Below are 17,500 nucleotides of genomic sequence, written 5' to 3'. Positions count from 1 at the left end.
TGCTGAGGAAATATAACCTTTACGCATTCTTTTTCTTAATGTAAATCTATTGGAATATACAGAGTGGAAATTATGTTACCACTAGTGTAAGAGGAAATTAGAATTGTTGTTATTTTGATTCATCTCTGGGTGGGTACTGTTGTTGACATTATTCTGACTTATCTATGGGTACTAGTGTTCACATTCTGACTCATCTGTGGGTACTAGTGATAACATTATTTTGGCTTCTATGGGTACTAGTGTTGATATTATTCTGATTCATCTATGGGTACTAGTGTTGACATTATTTTGACTCATCCTCTCATACCATTGCTAATCTTGACTCATCCTCTCATACTAGTGATAATGAAGACTCACTCTCATACTAGTGCTAATGTTGATTCACTCTCATACTAGTGTTGATATTGACTCCTATAGGCATACTAGTGTTAACATAATTTCAACTCAGCCTGTATAAGAACCTGAAATATGTGTTTATCTTCGTTATATTAAAGAAAGCACACAAGACAACAATACGTTCATAATATTAAGGTAAGAAAAACTACAAATTCTGTCCGGAAATAAGACTGAAGGCACTACATTTGAATTATTCCGTCACCTCTTTTGCCAGTGTCGTCTTGGGAGAGTCTCTAATAAATGGGTAACTTCATTAACTCCTTCAGTACTGGGACGTATTTTTACAATGAGTTTTGAGTATGGTTAGATTTTAGTGACATTAGGAAGGATCTATGGAGGTCAGAAGATTAATGGCCAGAATCTTTACTATTTTTAATCCCCCCACATAAGTTTCTGAAGCTGTATGAAAACAATAGATAGTAACCAGAATAAATATAGAAACGCGTCCTGGTATTGAAGGGGTTAAGCTCGCGAATGAAGCACAGCAGTCAAAGGGTTACTGACTATATGCGCATAAAATTTAAAGGCGATTGGGGAAAGCCATGACGTTTGCAATTAACCTCTTCAGTACCAGACGCGTTTCCATATTCATTCTGGTTACTATTTGGTGATTTTATACAGCTTCAGAAAAATAGTGAAGACCGTGGCCATTTATCTTGTTCCCTTCATAGACCCTTCCTAATGTCAATAGAATGGTCTAATCGTACACAAATCTCAAGGTAAAAATGTGTCCCAGTATAGAAAGGGTTAATGAGGAGATAAGTGGAAGGTTAATGGAACAATTGGTGAATAATCTATTACTTATAAAACTCCACTCATTCACTCGTCCCGCCCTGCAGCAGAGTAACGAGAGACCAATTCACTTCTGTCAAACGCATAAACTTAATCCCGGGAAATAATTAATAATTCGCTTATCACTGTGACTTGTACGTTTGGCAGCCATGATTCAGTGCTGCATTTTCACGTGAGATTAATCCTTCAGTACCAAGACGCGATTTCATATTTATTCCGCCTACTGTTTGGTGATTATTGCTTCAGAAATTTACATGGGGATTAGAATAGTGAAGACTGTGGCCATTAAACTTCTGACCTCCATAGACCCTTCCTAATGTCAATAAAATCGTCTAATCATACACAAAACTCATGGAGAAAATGCGTCCCAGTACTGAAGGAGTTCGCCATATTGAGAAACACTTCTTTTTCTCACAGCGACCATTTTTAAGTCCACAGACACAATTAACCGAGTTCTATAGAGATTTTTTCCTGTTGATGATGCAGAAAGTTTATTAAGATGTCATTAGAATTACAGAAACACCCTTAACCTCTTGAATACCGGTGATGCTGTTCCAATATTCATTTTGCTTGCTATTTGGCAATTTTATACAACTCCAGAAACTCATGTGGGGAATTGAAATAGTGAAGACTGGCCATTAATCTTCTGACCTCTATAGACCCTTCCTAATGTCAATAAAATGGTCTAATCGTACACAAATCTCAAGGTAAAAGTGTGTCCCAGTACTGAAAGGGTTAGAAATCTGTGTCATTTCAACTAGAGGTCTTTTAAAACAGTGAAGGTGAGGCGCAGAAGTGTAGGGTGTGTCCTCAAGGTGGAAAAAAAAGGTATCTCATCGTCTGTCAGGCACCAACATCACCACTTATGCTGCCACCCACGCCGCCTTCACACAAACTATTGCACAGTTAATCATTTTTCATTTATGTCTCAACGCTGCTAAGTTTTGTATAAGAGAGAATAATTAAGACATCATTATTGCTATCACCACCAGCATCACCACCAGCAGCCCTCAGTCCTCACCCCAAACTGTCATACAATCCATCTTAGTTTATTCAAATATTTATCCTGCAAAAATCACTCGGATAAGAGAGAGAACAGTCAGTAAACTAACCATCATTATCATTTCTGACAGCAGCACCACCACCATCGCCATCTACTTAGCCTTCAGCCCAAACTATCGTACACTCCATCATCTTCATTTATCTCTGTATCTCCCGCATAGTAGTCACGATTTGGGGGGAAAAGCTCAGTAAGTCCCACAGATAAGAGGGATATATATGCCTGACGCCACGCCTATAGACCCCCTGGTAAGGACACACACGCCTTTCAAACTCAGTGAATCGTATCGTGCGTCTGGAATGCTGCCAAACAGACTTCACGGCGCCACCACTTCGGGAAAACGTGACGTACTGCCTTCAAACTTTATGGCATTCTATAAGCAAGAGACGAGCGGTGCGGGATAAGAACTTTTTCCTTCCCAGCATTCCTTTAACCTGCCAGACGCCGGGCGGGGTGGCTGGGGGGGAAGGAGGCGGCGCTGTGGGGGATGTGACGCCTTGACTGGGGAAAAAAAATAGAAACTGACTGGGAAAAATTAGTGACGGAGCATGGTGGATGTGACGCCTTGACTGGAAAAAAATAAATAAACTGACGGAGTGGTTCTATAGTGGATGTTACGTCTTGACTGGGAAAAAATAAATAAATAAACTGACAAAGCTGCTCTATAGTGGATGTGACGCTCTGACCGAAAAAAATAATAAATAAATAAAAATAACAGACGGAGATGCGAAGTGAAGGGAGAGACGTGGAATGTAACTCTTTCTTCTGTGTCTGCATTTCGTTAACTCAAGATAAAAATTTTGGTTGGTGAAAGATCAGGATTGTGGTGAATTGTGGCGGTTTGGGAGGGTGACATTCGGTGTGGTGGTAGGTGGATAGTTGCTCTAACTGGTGTGAAAGTGAGATAGCTCTAACTTGAACGAGAGAGTGAGAAAAGGCGAAAGAAAAACCGAACCATTTTTTTCTTTGAGTGAATTTTGGATGAGACATTCTGACTTTTTTTTTATTTATGTTTACGTTCTTTTTTTTTATCCCTCCACAAGAAACATATAAAAAGAGCATCATGACTAACCAGTATAGGCTCTCCATTGACCCATCTGTGGAAAAGGAAGCAATAGAAACGTCATCATTTCTATCTCCACAGGAATAACCCCTTCAGCACCATGTCACGTTTCCATATTCATTCTACTTACTATTTGGTGATTTTATGCAGCTTTAGAAACTTATGTTGGCGATTAAAATAGTGAAGATTCTGTCTATTAATCTTCTGACCTCCATAGACCCTTCCTGATGTCAATAAAATGGTCTAATCACACCCAAAACTCATGGTAACAATGCTGAAGGGGTTAATGAAGACACTAATAACAAAAAAAATATAGTGAGTGCTTGAAAATTTTGAGGTGATAATGTGTGAAAATAAATTAGCAGCGAGAGGATATGATACAAAAAATAAATGGATGAAATATTTGAAGATAATGTGGAAAATAGGTTAGTAGTGAAGGGAATGATACAAAAAGATAATTAAATACATGACAAGTAAATTCAGTAATGTGGGAAAATGAATTAGCAGTGACAGAATATAATACAAAAAATAGATGAACGAAAAAAATTTGAATATAATGTGGAATATGGATTAGCAGTGAGGAGGAGGATACAAAAAGATAATTAAATACATGACAAGTAAATTCAGTAATGTGGGAAAATAAATTAGCACTGACAGAATATAATACAAAAAATAGATGAACGAAAAAAAATGAAGATAATGTGGAAAATGGATTACTAATGAGGGGGATGATACAAAAAATAATTAAATGCATGAAAAGTTTGAAGTGATAATGTGGGAAAATGAATTAGCAGTGAGGGGAGGAGGGAGGGAGGGAGGGTGAGGCGGCCTTCGAGTCACTGGCGGGCTAATCATTTACTTGTCTGCTTTGAATTGATGCCACGCCACGCCACGCCACGCCCGGGGGATTGACGAACGAGGCCAGCGATGAGCCAGACCTGCGAATTAGTGTGTGTGTGTGTGTGTGTGTGTGTGTGTGTGTGTGTGTGTGTGTGTGTGTGTGTGTGTGTGTGGAGAGAGAGGGTGCCGCGTGACTCCAATAGCTGAATGCGTTAATTGGAAACCTTCACACACACACACACACACACACACACACACACACACACACACACACACACACACACACACACACACAGTATCGTAGAATTAGCACTTGTACGTGTAACTTGATTAAATTCACCATCATTTTTCTTTCTTTTGTCTTGTTTTATCACTTTTTTTTTAACTCTGCCGCTAATGAATGTACAGCCTTGACTCAGTGTGGCTCAGTTGACTCAGTGTGACTCAGTGTGGCTCAGTGTGACTCAGTGTGGCTCAGTGTGACTCAGTGTGGCTCAGTGTGGCTCAGTGTGGCTCAGTGTGGCTCATTGTTACTCAGTGTGACTCAGTGTGGCTCAGTGTGACTCAGTGTGGCTCAGTGTGACTCAGTGTGGCTCAGTGTGGCTCAGTGTGACTCAGTGTGACTCAGTGTGGCTCAGTGGGGCTCAGTGTGACTCAGTGTGACTCAGTGTTAATCAGTGTGACTCAGTGTTGATCAGTGTGACTCAGTGTGGCTCAGTGGGGCTCAGTGTGACTCAGTGTGGCTCAGTGTGACTCAGTGTGGCTCAGTGGGGCTCAGTGTGACTCAGTGTGACTCAGTGTTGATCAGTGTGACTCAGTGTGGCGAGGAAAAAATACAAAAAGAAAAGAAAAGGAAAATAAAGTGATTGCCGCATTACAGAATTGACACTGATATTGATTAAATCCTGGTTTTTTTTTTTTCTTCTCGTTTCTTTTTTCTTTGTTTTAAGCTTCGATATATTTCATTATTATTTATCTTTATTATTGTTATTATTATAATGTATTTGTTTATTTATTACCCTGTTTTTAAGTATTAAGTGTATTTTATTGCCGTTTATCTGTTTATTTATTTATTTATTACTATTTTCGTTTGTTTTTGTTTTTTTACTATCGACTCAACCGGAAAACCGCAAGGAAATCAACGGAAACTTGACAAACTCTCTCTCTCTCTCTCTCTCTCTCTCTCTCTCTCTCTCTCTCTCTCTCTCTCTCTCTCTCTCTCTCTCTCTCTCTCTCTCTCTCATCGTGACTTTGTACCTCGATATTCCAGGAAATTAAAAGGAAACGTGACTCAGAATGTTAATTGCGCCGCTGAAACAGTTCGGAGTCATGTTTTTATTGAATTAAACAGAGAACAGTAACAACAGCAGCAACAACAATAACAACAACAACAACAACAACAACAACAACAACAACAACAACAACAACAACATAAGCAGTAACAATAAACAGGAAGAAAGAAAAAGGTGAGAAAGGAGGAGGAGGAGGAGGAGGAGGAGGAGGACGTGGTGGTGGTGGTAGTGGAGGATTTGAACAGATAACAACAACTGCAAGAAAAAGCAATAACAACAAATAATAAGAAAGAAAAGGAAAAGAAAAGACAGGAGGAGGGTGACAAAGAAAAGGAGGAGGAGGAGGAGGAGGAGGAATAAACAGATAACAACAACAATAATAATAACAACATATTAAAAGAAAGAGAAGGAATACAAAAGAGAGGAGGAATAAGACAACGAGAAGGAGGAGGAGGAGGAGGAGGAGGAGGAGGAGGTGGAGGAGGCACTGTTAGCTAGATTTCCTTAGATTTCCTACTGAAAACCGTTGTGAGCCGCAGGAAAGAACGGGAGGAAATAAATATATAAACAGTCTCCCCTTCCTGAGACTCCTGGAAAAGAGGATTATAGATGTGAGTTTGTATGTTCGTCCTTTCCTGTTATTACTTATTTTTCTCCTTTATTTCTCATTTTCTTTAATCCTTTTTTCTGTTTTCCTTTTCGTGTTCCTTATTTCTTAGTTTCTTTATCTTTTCATCTCTTTTTTTTTTTTCTTGTTCTTATTCTTCCTTTCTCACTTTTTAAATCTTTTTTCTTGTTCTTTTCTCATTTTCTTTACTATTTTCTCTTTCTTCTTTTTCTTTTCTTCATTTTTAGCTTTCTTTACTTTTCTCTTTTTTCTTCATTTCTGATTTTTTTTTACGTAAATGAAGTGAATGCTCTCTCTCTCTCTCTCTCTCTCTCTCTCTCTCTCTCTCTCTCTCTCTCTCTCTCTCTCTCTCTCTCTCTCTCTCTCTCTCTCTCTCTCTCTCTCTCTTTTAACGTGTGAGTAAAGGTGAACAAACAATATTAAAAAGTAACGTCATTTTATTCCCTCCCCAGAAAATGAATTGATAAAAAAAAGAAAATAGGTAAATAATTAAATAAACCACTTAAGACAAATTTTAATACAGGAAATACCATAAACAATCAAATGAAGAAAATAGTAAAGAAAATCATTATTCCTCTTAAGAAAATATGACAAGCTTATTCTTTCTTTAATTCGCTTGTTTATTTATTTACAAAGTGCTCACCCAGATTTAAAGAAAACGAAAATACCATACACTCTTAAATAAAATCAATGGCAACTTATTTATTTATTTATTTTTTTTTTTTTAATTCTTTATTTCGTGCATTTAAATTCTTATTCACGGCTTTTGTTCACTCTAATTACCGTGTGAGAATTTAGTAAGGAATGCGACACGAGTTTCATTCACTTTATTCTTCTATTGTTCCCTCAAGATTCATTTCAACAACGTGACCAAAGGCGCTGTTTTTTTTTTTTTTTTTTTTTTTTTTTTTTCTTCCACTCAGCTGAAATATTGGTCTTTTGTGTCTCATTCCTCTTATTTTTATTTATTTATTTTTTTTATGTACTCGTTTGCATATTCTTTGCGTTTTAATAGGATGTTTCTATGTTAAAAAATTTCTCTCTCTCTCTCTCTCTCTCTCTCTCTCTCTCTCTCTCTCTCTCTCTCTCTCTCTCTCTCTCTCTCTCTCTCTCTCTCTCTCTCTCTCTCTCTCCAGAATCACATTATATTACACAGAAAGGTTTGGTATGTTCGTGTATCTCTCTCTCTCTCTCTCTCTCTCTCTCTCTCTCTCTCTCTCTCTCTCTCTCTCTCTCTCTCTCTCTCTCTCTCTCTCTCTCTCTCTCTCTCTCTCTCCATAATGAACTTGCAATATCAGAGGAAAGGAAGGAAAGAGAGAGAGAGAGAGAGAGAGAGAGAGAGAGAACGGTTTATGAGTCATGTAACTGATGTAGGAAAGCAAACAATGTCGGGTAATGGTGAGAGAGAGAGAGAGAGAGAGAGAGAGAGAGAGAGAGAGAGAGAGAGAGAGAGAGAGAGAGAGAGAGAGAGAGAGAGAGAGAGAGAGAGAGAGAGAGAGATATTCATGCATTGTCCCTTTGTTTTCCGTCACATCTCTCTCTCTCTCTCTCTCTCTCTCTCTCTGAAGCAAGTCATTATTACAGGTTGTATTTAATTGTCTCATCTCACCTGAAATACTCCTTCCTCCTCCTCCTCCTCTTCCTCCTCCTCCTCCTCCTCCTCCTCCTCCTCCTCCTCCTCCTCCTCCTCCTCCTCTATTTATCACTTCACACCCAGGCAAGGTAATGAGGTTTGTTCCCGGGAGTAAGAAGACACAAGGCTGAATTATAATTGCTAATGAGAATGTCTGCATAATGAAACAAGGTGGAGGAGAAGAGACGATAAAAGAGAGAGAGAGAGAGAGAGAGAGAGAGAGAGATTTTTTTTCTTCCTGTTTTTCTTTTTTAACTTCATTCTATATATATTTTTTTTTAAGTAAAATGATGGTGAAGGAGGAAAGGTGATAAATGAGAGAGAGAGAGAGAGAGAGAGAGAGAGAGAGAGAGAGAGAGAGAGAGAGAGAGAGAAAATTTTTTCCCATTTTCCCATTTTCCTCTTTGACTTCATTTACACTTTTTTTTAATATATTTTCATTACTTCCTATTCAAAGTAATAAGATTTTTTTCCTCTCAATTTCCATAATGAAGTTTGTATTGCGTGTTACCTCTAATTGCTCCGAATACCCAACCTCGTTACCTGGCCCTAATTAATTACCACTTAGGGGACAGGTGTATGTTTGCTTGACTGTACAGTGTTTACGTGCCCTGCTATTAATCATGTTCATATCCTGCTCCCCTCTACTGCTGCTTATTCGTGCTATGATTACTATTTATGTGATTATATATGCTATCTACGTCTGTCTGTCGTTATTCTTCCACTATTTACCTCATCAGCACCAGGACGTGTTTTCATATTCATTCTGGTTACTATTTGGTGATTTTATACAGCATCAGAAACTCATGTTGGGATTTGAATAGTGAGAACTCGGGCCATTAATCTTCTGACCTCCATAGACCCTTCCTAATGTAAATAAAATCGTCTAATCACACCCAAAACTCAAGGTAAAAAAGTGTCCCAGAACTGAAGGAGTTAATTGTTTGCTTCGTTAAGACATGTTATAGCAGGGACAGTTAATTTGTGCTTCGTTTTCCTTTTCTCTTTTATAGCTAATTTAGATTGAATTGATGACTAATAACACTCACTAATTATGTAAAGAAAAGCCACATAAAGTTTCCCACTCAAAATCACAGCAAGAGAAGCAATGCGTGAGATCTTTATAAGCCTCAACAAGAAAGTGAGTTATGAAAAAGGTACATGTTGCAATTTCTAGCCATTTCAAAGATTACAAGGCTTAAGTCCGTATTTAGAAACGCTTTGCTCTCTCACCACGACTATTTTCCAAGGCCGCAGAGATGATTAGCGAGGTTTTCAAGAGTGTTTCTGTAGTTAATAATGTAGAAATATTGTCACTCTGCCTCTAGAACCGTAAAAGTACCTTAAAAAAAACACGTGTAAACTTAAATAAAGCCTTTTGAAATAGTGGAGGTGAAGCAAAGAACTGTTTAAGAATACGAACCAGAGGAACAAGTCAAGGTGTCTTAGAGTGGTGATAAGGTGAACAAGCAGCAGTCAAAAGGTCACACTATAACTATTTCACCAAACGGGCCGGCGTGGTACAGTGGAACCATACGTGCCTTGGAATCCGAGGGGTGTCCAAGCGTACCGGTCCGAATCCTGTCCACGGTCCGAGTGTAGGTTGGGCTTCCTCACTCGGGGCAACGGTTTCCTAGCGGGTGGGCTTTCAGATAGGAGGTACCACAAAAGTATCCCCTTTAACCCATAAATTCCCGTGAAAAGCGCACATAGTATGAATGAAAATAAATAAATAAATAAATAAAACACACTGGCGCGTCTCCCATTTAGAACAACAGTGGCATAGTTATCTGGTGGAGAGGAGCATGGCGGAGGCAGCGAGACGTGCGTGTAAGGGTAGTAATGATCAGAGAAGGGTCCGTTAATTATATTCCAGGAAGGCAGTTATTGTTAGTATTGATCAGAACCCGGCAAGACACCTGGTCACGGACGCTCAGGTGAAGAAAGGTACGGTTCGCGGTGTCTGTGGTGTGATTGTTCTGTCATTCATTCACGCCTTCTTTGTTACCAGTAATGAGTGTTTATTGGTGTTCCTTCCCTCCTTTCTTCCTACTCGCATGCTTGATTTTTTTCAGTTGTGTTCTTTTATGCGTTTTCTTTGCCCCCATTCATAGATTTTGCTTCTCCATTCTTTGCTCCTTAGTGTTCCTTCCTCATTTTCTTTCCATTCGTATGTTAGTTTGTTTGTTTTAGTGTCCATTCATTCGCTTTCTTTGCCCCAGTCATATAATTTTTCTTCTGATTCTTCGTTTCTCTGTTCTTTGCTTCTCCTTGTTTATTTGTGTTCCTTCTCTCATATCTTCCTTCTCGCATGTTTGTTAGTTTGTTTTTGTGTCTTTTCATTCGTTTTCTTTGCCCCTATTCACTTCTTTTATTCATCTGCTTCTTTGTTCATCCCTTTTCCTTATTTCCTCATGTTTTCCTGTTACGTCTTTTATTTACGTTTCCTCTGCATCACAAACACTCTTGTCTTATTTTTCTTTTTTTTTTTATTCACGTTTTCTTTGCTTCATATTCTGGAGATAACGCGTCAATTATTAACACTTTCCTTCCAGTCATTAATATTGTGTCTTAAATCGTTCAGTCCTCCTCGCTGTTCCTTTAATTGCTTTCATTCTCATATAAACACGTAATTCATTCACCTTTTCTTTCTTCCCAGTCTCTAATATATTTCTTGTCATCATAATTGTATATTTTTTTACCTCCGACAATTTTGTATCACTTCAATCCATCCAGATGCTTTATTTATCATCATCACTCTCTTTATTATCTTTATCTTACTCACATGAATTAAAACTGACCCAAAATGAACCTATTCTCTCTCTCCTCCGCTCAATTCAGTCAATAACCACAAACCACCACAGTAAAGGAACCTCAACAAATGCACCTAACTTCATCAACTAAATAATCTTCACTAAACCTCCACTGAGCCACACTGTCATCCGTCTTTGTTTACATTCCGCCACGCTATCGTACCTCTCACCAAATTATCAAACACGTCAAGGTAATGGAACATCCTCTCCCGCTCTCCATTTTCGTTACTGGATGAGGCTTCCCGGCAACGAGGGAGGAAATGGAGGAGAGTAGGATCCGTGTGAGTGAGAGGAAGTGAGAGAGGCGTGGCAGGGAGACAGGGACGGGAGGAGGTGGTGTGTGAGAGGTGACAGGCAGGTAAACTCCTCCTGTCTCATTCATTCCCCTAAGGTGTGCTTGCCAAATATAGCTTGTCATGCACCGTGCTAGAGAGAGAGAGAGAGAGAGAGAGAGAGAGAGAGAGAGAGAGAGGAGAGTGTTTGAGTATGTTTCCCAAGGATGAGGTGGAAAGAAAATAGGTGAAGGAAAGGAATAGAGAGGTCGAAAAGAAAAATGATAGGAGGAAAAGAGAAAGAGTCTGTGTGTGTGTGTGTGTGTGTGTGTGTGTGTGTGTGTGTGTGTGTGTGTGTGTGTGTGTGTGTGTGTTTCCATGAATGTCAATGAAAAATGGGTCAAGGAAAGGAAACATTGGGTAGAAAATGGAGGAAAAAAAATGAAGAAAACAGGAAAGATGCTAAATTTGAAAAAACACTGAAGAGAAATAAGTTAGTGTGTTTGTGTGTTTCCTGGTGAATGCAGCGAAAGAAAACGGGTGGAGAAGGAAAATAAAGTAGAAAAGACGAAAGAGGAAAGAGATGGAAGTAAAATAAGGTTAGGAGAGCCAAGAGAAACCATGAAAACAAGTTATTTAAAGAAGAAATTAATGAGGAAGGAAAATCAAACGGACAGATAGACAGACAAAAAGGAGAGAAACATTTTACTAAACCAGAAATCAAACGAACAGACAAACACACAAATATATAGACAAACAAAGCCACTGAGACACAAACGAACATAAAACTTAATATCCAGCATCCCCCCCCCTCTCTCCCCACACATACCTTCCCATCACTTCAAACCAAACCAAACGAGAGAAAACGCCCGCAATAAGTGAAGATAGAGAGAATAAGAACCACAAAGAGAATAAATAGGAAAGGGAGAACGATGATGATACTTGAACGTGACTCATTTTAACGGGTTCACTTTTCAGTAGTAGTAGTAGTAGTAGTAGTAGTGGTAGTGGTGGTGGTGGTGGTGGTGGTAATTGTGGTAGCAGTGGTTGTGGTGGTGATGGTGGTGATGATGTGGTAATTATGGCTTTGATGTACATATTGCCTCTCTCTCTCTCTCTCTCTCTCTCTCTCTCTCTCTCTCTCTCTCTCTCTCTCTCTCTCTCTCTCTCTCTCTCTCTCTCTCTCTCTCTCTCTCTCTCTCTCTCAGCTCAGTGTCCGCTTCGCCTCTCTCTACCAAACATTAATCCGATTTACTTAACAAACTCACTCTCTCTCTCTCTCTCTCTCTCTCTCTCTCTCTCTCTCTCTCTCTCTCTCTCTCTCTCTCTCTCTCCATCTTCCTTCCTTCTTGCCTTCCTTTCTTTACTAACACATCGTAAAGACTGAACCTAACCTAACTTTCTGGAATATAAACCTTCCTTCCTTCTTTCCTCCCTTCCTTCCTTCATTCATTCATTCTTCCTTTCCTTCCTTCCTTCATTCATTCATTCATTCATTCATTCCCTCTTTCCTTCCTTCTTTCCTTCCTTCCTTCCTTTCTTCCTTCCTTCCTTCCTTCCTTCCTTCTTTCCTTCCTTTTCTTCCTTCCTTCCTTCCTTCCTTCCTTCCTTCCTTCCTTCTTTCCTTTCCTCTTTCCTCGTCTCACCCTCCTAATTTTTTTTCCTTTTCGGTAACATAATCTTATCAAATATAACCTGATCATTTCTTCCTTCCTTCCTTTATTCCTTCCTTCCTTCCTTCCTTCCTTCCTTTTCTTCCTTCCTTCCTTTATATTATTCATTTATTCATTTCTTTCCTCCTCCCTTTCTTCTTTTTCTTCTTTTTTGCCTCCGTTGTTTCCTTCCTTCTCTTTTGTTTGTTTTTCTTCTACTTCTACTTCTTCTTCTTCTTCTACTACTTCTTCTTCTTCTTCTTCTTCTTCTTCTTCTTCTTCTTCTTCTTCTTCTTCTTCTTCTTCTTCTTCTTCTTCTTCTTCTTCTTCTTCTTCTTCTTCTTCTTCTTCTTCTTCTTCTTCTTCTTCTTCTTCTTCTTCTCCTCCTCCTCCTCCTCCTCCTCCTCCTCCTCCTCCTCCTCCTCCTCCTCCTCCTCCTCCTCCTCCTCCTCCTCCTCCTCCTCCTCCTCCTCCTCCTCCTCCTCCTTTCTCATAGCAACCTAACCTATCAAAGCTGGCCATAACTTTCCCTCTTCTCGTTTCTCCTTATCTTAATTTCCTCCCTCACTTTTCTTTATTTTCTTTCTTTCTTTCTTTTTTTCTCTCACACATAACCACATCAATTCATTTCTTCCTTATTTCTCTTTTTTTCTTCTTTAGTCTCATACTTTTTTTTTCCTTTTCTCTTTTCCTTTCCTATTTCCTTTTTCTTCCTGTTTCTTTGTTTCCTCGTGTACATAAACAGTTTGTTTCTTCCTTTTGTTTTATTCTTTCCTCCTTTCTTTCTTTCCTTCAGTCTTCTTCCTTCCTCTTATCCTCTTCCTTCTTCATCTCGTCCTTCCTCCCTCTCCTTCTTTGCCTCAATTATATACTTTTCAAAATCTTTCTTCCTTTCTTTCACTCATTCGACCGTCTTTCCCTCTTCCCCTTCTTCTTTTTCCTTCCTCCTTTCTTTCATCTTCCCTTCCTTTCTTCCTCTCCTTCATTAATATACACTTAATACCGTGGAAACGAAGATTGCAAGAAAAGAAAGGGAGAGAGGAGGAAAGTATGATAAATTTGAAATAATGTAGGTCAAGCGAATTAATGAGAGAGAGAGAGAGAGAGAGAGAGAGAGAGAGAAAGTAGGAAAAAAAGACTAAAAATAAAGAATAAAAACACAAAGGTAAAGAGAATTCGTTTAATAACTAATGACTGAGGTAACCTTTAGCCATTTCTGCTTCCTCTCCCTTCCTTCCTTCCTTCCTTCCTTCCTTCCTTCCTTCCTTCTTTCCTTCAGTAAGTTCCTACCAGCTATAAATCCTCCCTCATTAATTTTCATGACTTGTTCAGGTTTCTAGGTCTCGAGGGAAAGCTAAACTGCATTACATGTTTTATTCTGCTCCGTTTTATAATTCTCTCTCTCTCTCTCTCTCTCTCTCTCTCTCTCTCTCTCTCTCTCTCTCTCTCTCTCTCTCTCTCTCTCGGTCTCGCTGTCTCGTTTTTTCAATTAATTTTCCCTTCTTGGTTTCATTTTTCTTTCCTCTTTATCTTTTATGATTTTGTGTATGTTCTCTCTCTCTCTCTCTCTCTCTCTCTCTCTCTCTCTCTCTCTCTCTCTCTCTCTCTCTCTCTCTCTCTCTCTCTCTCTCTCTCTCTCTCTCTCTCTCTCATTTTTCCCGCCTAATTCTTAATGGAAAAGTGAGTCAATTCTCCCGAGTGATTTATTCTTGAACCACGTCAGCATCTCCCCGAAGTCTTCCTGAACTCTCTCTCTCTCTCTCTCTCTCTCTCTCTCTCTCTCTCTCTCTCTCTCTCTCTCTCTCTCTCTCTCTCTCTCTCTCTCTCACATCACTAACTCGCTCGTAACTTTGTGTGGTGTTCAGTTAGTCCTTGCCGTGTGTGTGTGTGTGTGTGTGTGTGTGTGTGTGTGTGTGTGAGAGAGAGAGAGAGAGAGAGAGAGAGAGAGAGAGAGAGAGAGAGAGAGAGATTTGTGTCCTATCACCTCACACATACAAAAAAGTACAGAAAAATAAACAGAATCTTAGAAAAATCGAAAGAAAAGAAGGATAAAAAAGAAAAAAATGTACCAAGACACACACACAGACAGACATGTGAAAGAAAAAAGAAAATTAAGAAACAGAAAAAAATATGAGGAAAGAAAACGACTAGGAAAGATAAAAGACAGACAGACAGACAGACAGACAGATAGACAGGCAGACAAACAGATAGACAGAAGAAAGAAAAAGAGAACATTAAAGAGAGAAAAGAAATAAGGGAAAAAATAAAAGGAAAGAAAGGAAGCGCTAAATATAAGGATGAAAAGAGAATGAGGAGGAGGAAGAGAATAGACACAAAACAGACTGAGAGAAAGGAAATAAGGAAGAAAGAAGTGAGACATACAGACAAGGAGGAAGATAAAGGAGATAGAAAGGAGGACAGCAAGAAAAAGACGAGAGAAGGGAAGAAACAAGATAAAGAGGAAGACACAAGACAAACAGAGAGATAGAGAGAAAAATAAGAAAAACAGAAATAGAGAAAGAAAGGAAGATAGCAAAAAAAAAAGAAGACGAGAAAGAGGAAGGAACAAGATAAAGAGGAAGACATAAGACAAACGGAGAGATAGAGAAAAGAGAAAGATAACAAGAAACAGGAAAAAAAGTGACAAAAACGGATAAAGAAGAAAGAAAAGAAGACAAAAAGAAACAGGAGACGATAGAGAGGGGAAGAATCAAGGAAGAGAGGGAGAAAGGAGACAAAGACAAACAGAGAGGTAAAGAAAGAAAGGAAGATTAAATAAGAGAAGAGAGAAGAAGTAACGTAGAGAGGAAGAAGAGAGATATACAAACAGATAAAGACTAAAGAAAGTAAGACAGCAAGAAACAGGAGGCAAGAAAAAGAAAAAAGACATAAACAAATAAAGAAGAAAAGAAGACAACAAGAAACAGAAAACGAGAGAGAGAGAGAGAGAGAGAGAGAGAGAGAGAGAGAGAGAGAGAGAGAGAGAGAGAGAGAGAGAGAGAGAGAGAGAAGGAAACAAGGAAGAGAGAAAACAGAGACAAAAAGAGATGGAGAAAAAAGAAAGACAGCAAAAAACTGGAAAAATGTAGACATAAACAGATAAGGAAGAAAAAGAAGACAACAAGAGAGAGGAAACGAGAGAGAGAGAAGGAAACAAGAAGGAAAATATTGATAAACAGAAAGATAGAGAAAAAAAAGAAAGACAGCAAAAAAGACATAAACAGATAAGGAAGAAAAAGAAGACAACAAGAGACAGGAGACGAGAGAGAAGAGGAGGAAACAAGGAAGAAAGGAGGCAATTTTAAGTCTTCAGATCAGTGCATGTTGACGTTAGTGCAAGATGAAAGACGATTCCTGTGTGGACTGTTTGTTGCCTTACTGGGACGGACTTAGCCAGGAGGGAAGGGAGGAGGGAAGGGAGGAGGGGAGAGAAGGGAGGGAAAGCTGGAGGGAAGGGAGGAAAGGAGGGAAGGGAATGAAGAAGCACCCTTGTTTACTCTTGACCGTCTTGTGAAGGGGAAGGAAAGGTTGGTGTGTGTGTGTGTGTGTGTGTGTGTGTGTGTGTGTGTGTGTGTGTGTGTGTTTGCTCCTCTCCACTTTTGTTGCGTGTGTTTATTGATTGTTCGTCCTGCAATAGTAATAGTGGTAGTGGTAGTAGTTCCAGTAGTAGTAGTAGTAGTAGTAGTAGTAGTAGTAGCAGTAGTAGTAGTAGTAGTAGATTTTGGTACTGTTACTGTTACTTTCTTATTCGTACTATGGAATGTTATAAAGACGCGCGTGTGTGTGTGTGTGTGTGTGTGTGTGTGTGTGTGTGTGTGTGTGTATATTTTTAGCATTTTTGTGTGAAATAAATTTGCTCTAGCCAATTCATGCGTTTCTTTGTATAAATAGACGTTTTATGTGTTTCAAGTTTTATTCTGTATTAAGCCATTTACAAGTTCTTAGAGAAAGCATTTTGATGGAACATACCTTCCAAGTCCTCCTGTAACCGTAGTATTTGATTGTGGTCAGTAAATATCTATCTCTCTCTGTCTATCTATGTGTGTTCGCGTCCCCTCATTTCTAATTCCCGCGGTAAATAACAAACACAAAGTAATCAATCATTTTATTTACCTACCACACTTTAATTCTCCCCACTCACTTCCTTCACCAATTTTTCAGAGAAGTAATTTTCCGAGAGGCTTAATAAGGAAAGTGTCTCTCGGTAATGAATCGACCACCTGTCTCACCTGTCTCGCTTGCCTCACCTGTTAATTGTCTCTTCCCCAGGTGAGGGTGGCGTGCGCCCCAGAGGACCCTACCTCCTCTACCTCTTGTCATCTCCATCGAACATGCATGAAGGTATGTCAGTATGTCTGTCTGCCTGTCTGCCCGTTTACTGTTTTTTCGTGTCTTCGCTTCTCTTTGTGTCCGCTTGTGTGTGTGTGTGTGTGTGTGTGTGTGTGTGTGTGTGTGTGTGTGTGTGTGTGTGTATCTGTGTGTTTTTGTATTTTCTTTAGCCTGGCTTTTATTTTTTTCTTTCTTTTTTATCTTTTCATATTTCCTTTTACCTTGTATGTTTTTTTTTCATTCTTTTCTTTTATTGTTATTTTTCTACGTGAGTTGTGTTTGTTTTCCATTTTTCCTTTTGTTATCTCTATTCTTTTTTTCGTTCTTGGGTTTTTCTTTCCTTTTTATCTTCTTTTTATTACTTTTTGTCCCGTGTGTGTGTGTGTGTGTGTGTGTGTGTGTGTGTGTGTGTGTGTGTGTGTGTGTTCGTGTGTGCGTGTGTGTGTGCGTGCTTTTTGCTTTATGTGTGTACGTGTTCCAGTCTATATGCGTTATTGATGTACATGTTTTGCGCTTTCTCTCTCTCTCTCTCTCTCTCTCTCTCTCTCTCTCTCTCTCTCTCTCTCTCTCTCTCTCTCTCTCTCTCTCTCTCTCTCTCGCTCTCGCTCTTGCTCTCTCGCATTTTTTTCACATCACCGTAAGCAAAATCAAAATAAATCTTAAATAAATCACCGTTCTTCATATTTTCTTGTCATTTATCAAATTTTCCTTAAGCAACGCCTTTTATTGT

The 17,500-nt window shown here is 39.1% G+C and overlaps 1 protein-coding gene across 4 annotated transcripts in view; it reads left to right on the top strand.

Moving 5' to 3' along the window:
- LOC123503258 (IDLSRF-like peptide) overlaps positions 1-17,500 on the top strand; it is a 130,800-nt gene that overhangs the window by 23,522 nt on the left and 89,778 nt on the right. For 2 of the 4 annotated variants that reach the window (XM_045252833.1, XM_045252832.1), the window contains exon 2: positions 16,711-16,782. The exons of the other annotated variants lie outside the window; for them this stretch is intronic. In XM_045252833.1, the coding sequence (XP_045108768.1) occupies positions 16,711-16,782 (72 nt within the window). The remainder of the gene's footprint in view (positions 1-16,710; positions 16,783-17,500) is intronic. 4 annotated transcript variants of the gene reach the window in all.

Source organism: Portunus trituberculatus, chromosome 13 (assembly GCF_017591435.1).
Source record: "Portunus trituberculatus isolate SZX2019 chromosome 13, ASM1759143v1, whole genome shotgun sequence".
In the NCBI taxonomy this organism is placed as follows: Eukaryota; Metazoa; Arthropoda; class Malacostraca; order Decapoda; family Portunidae; genus Portunus; species Portunus trituberculatus.
Note: the sequence above shows the minus strand (reverse complement) of the source record. Positions and strands in the feature narration are given on the sequence as shown.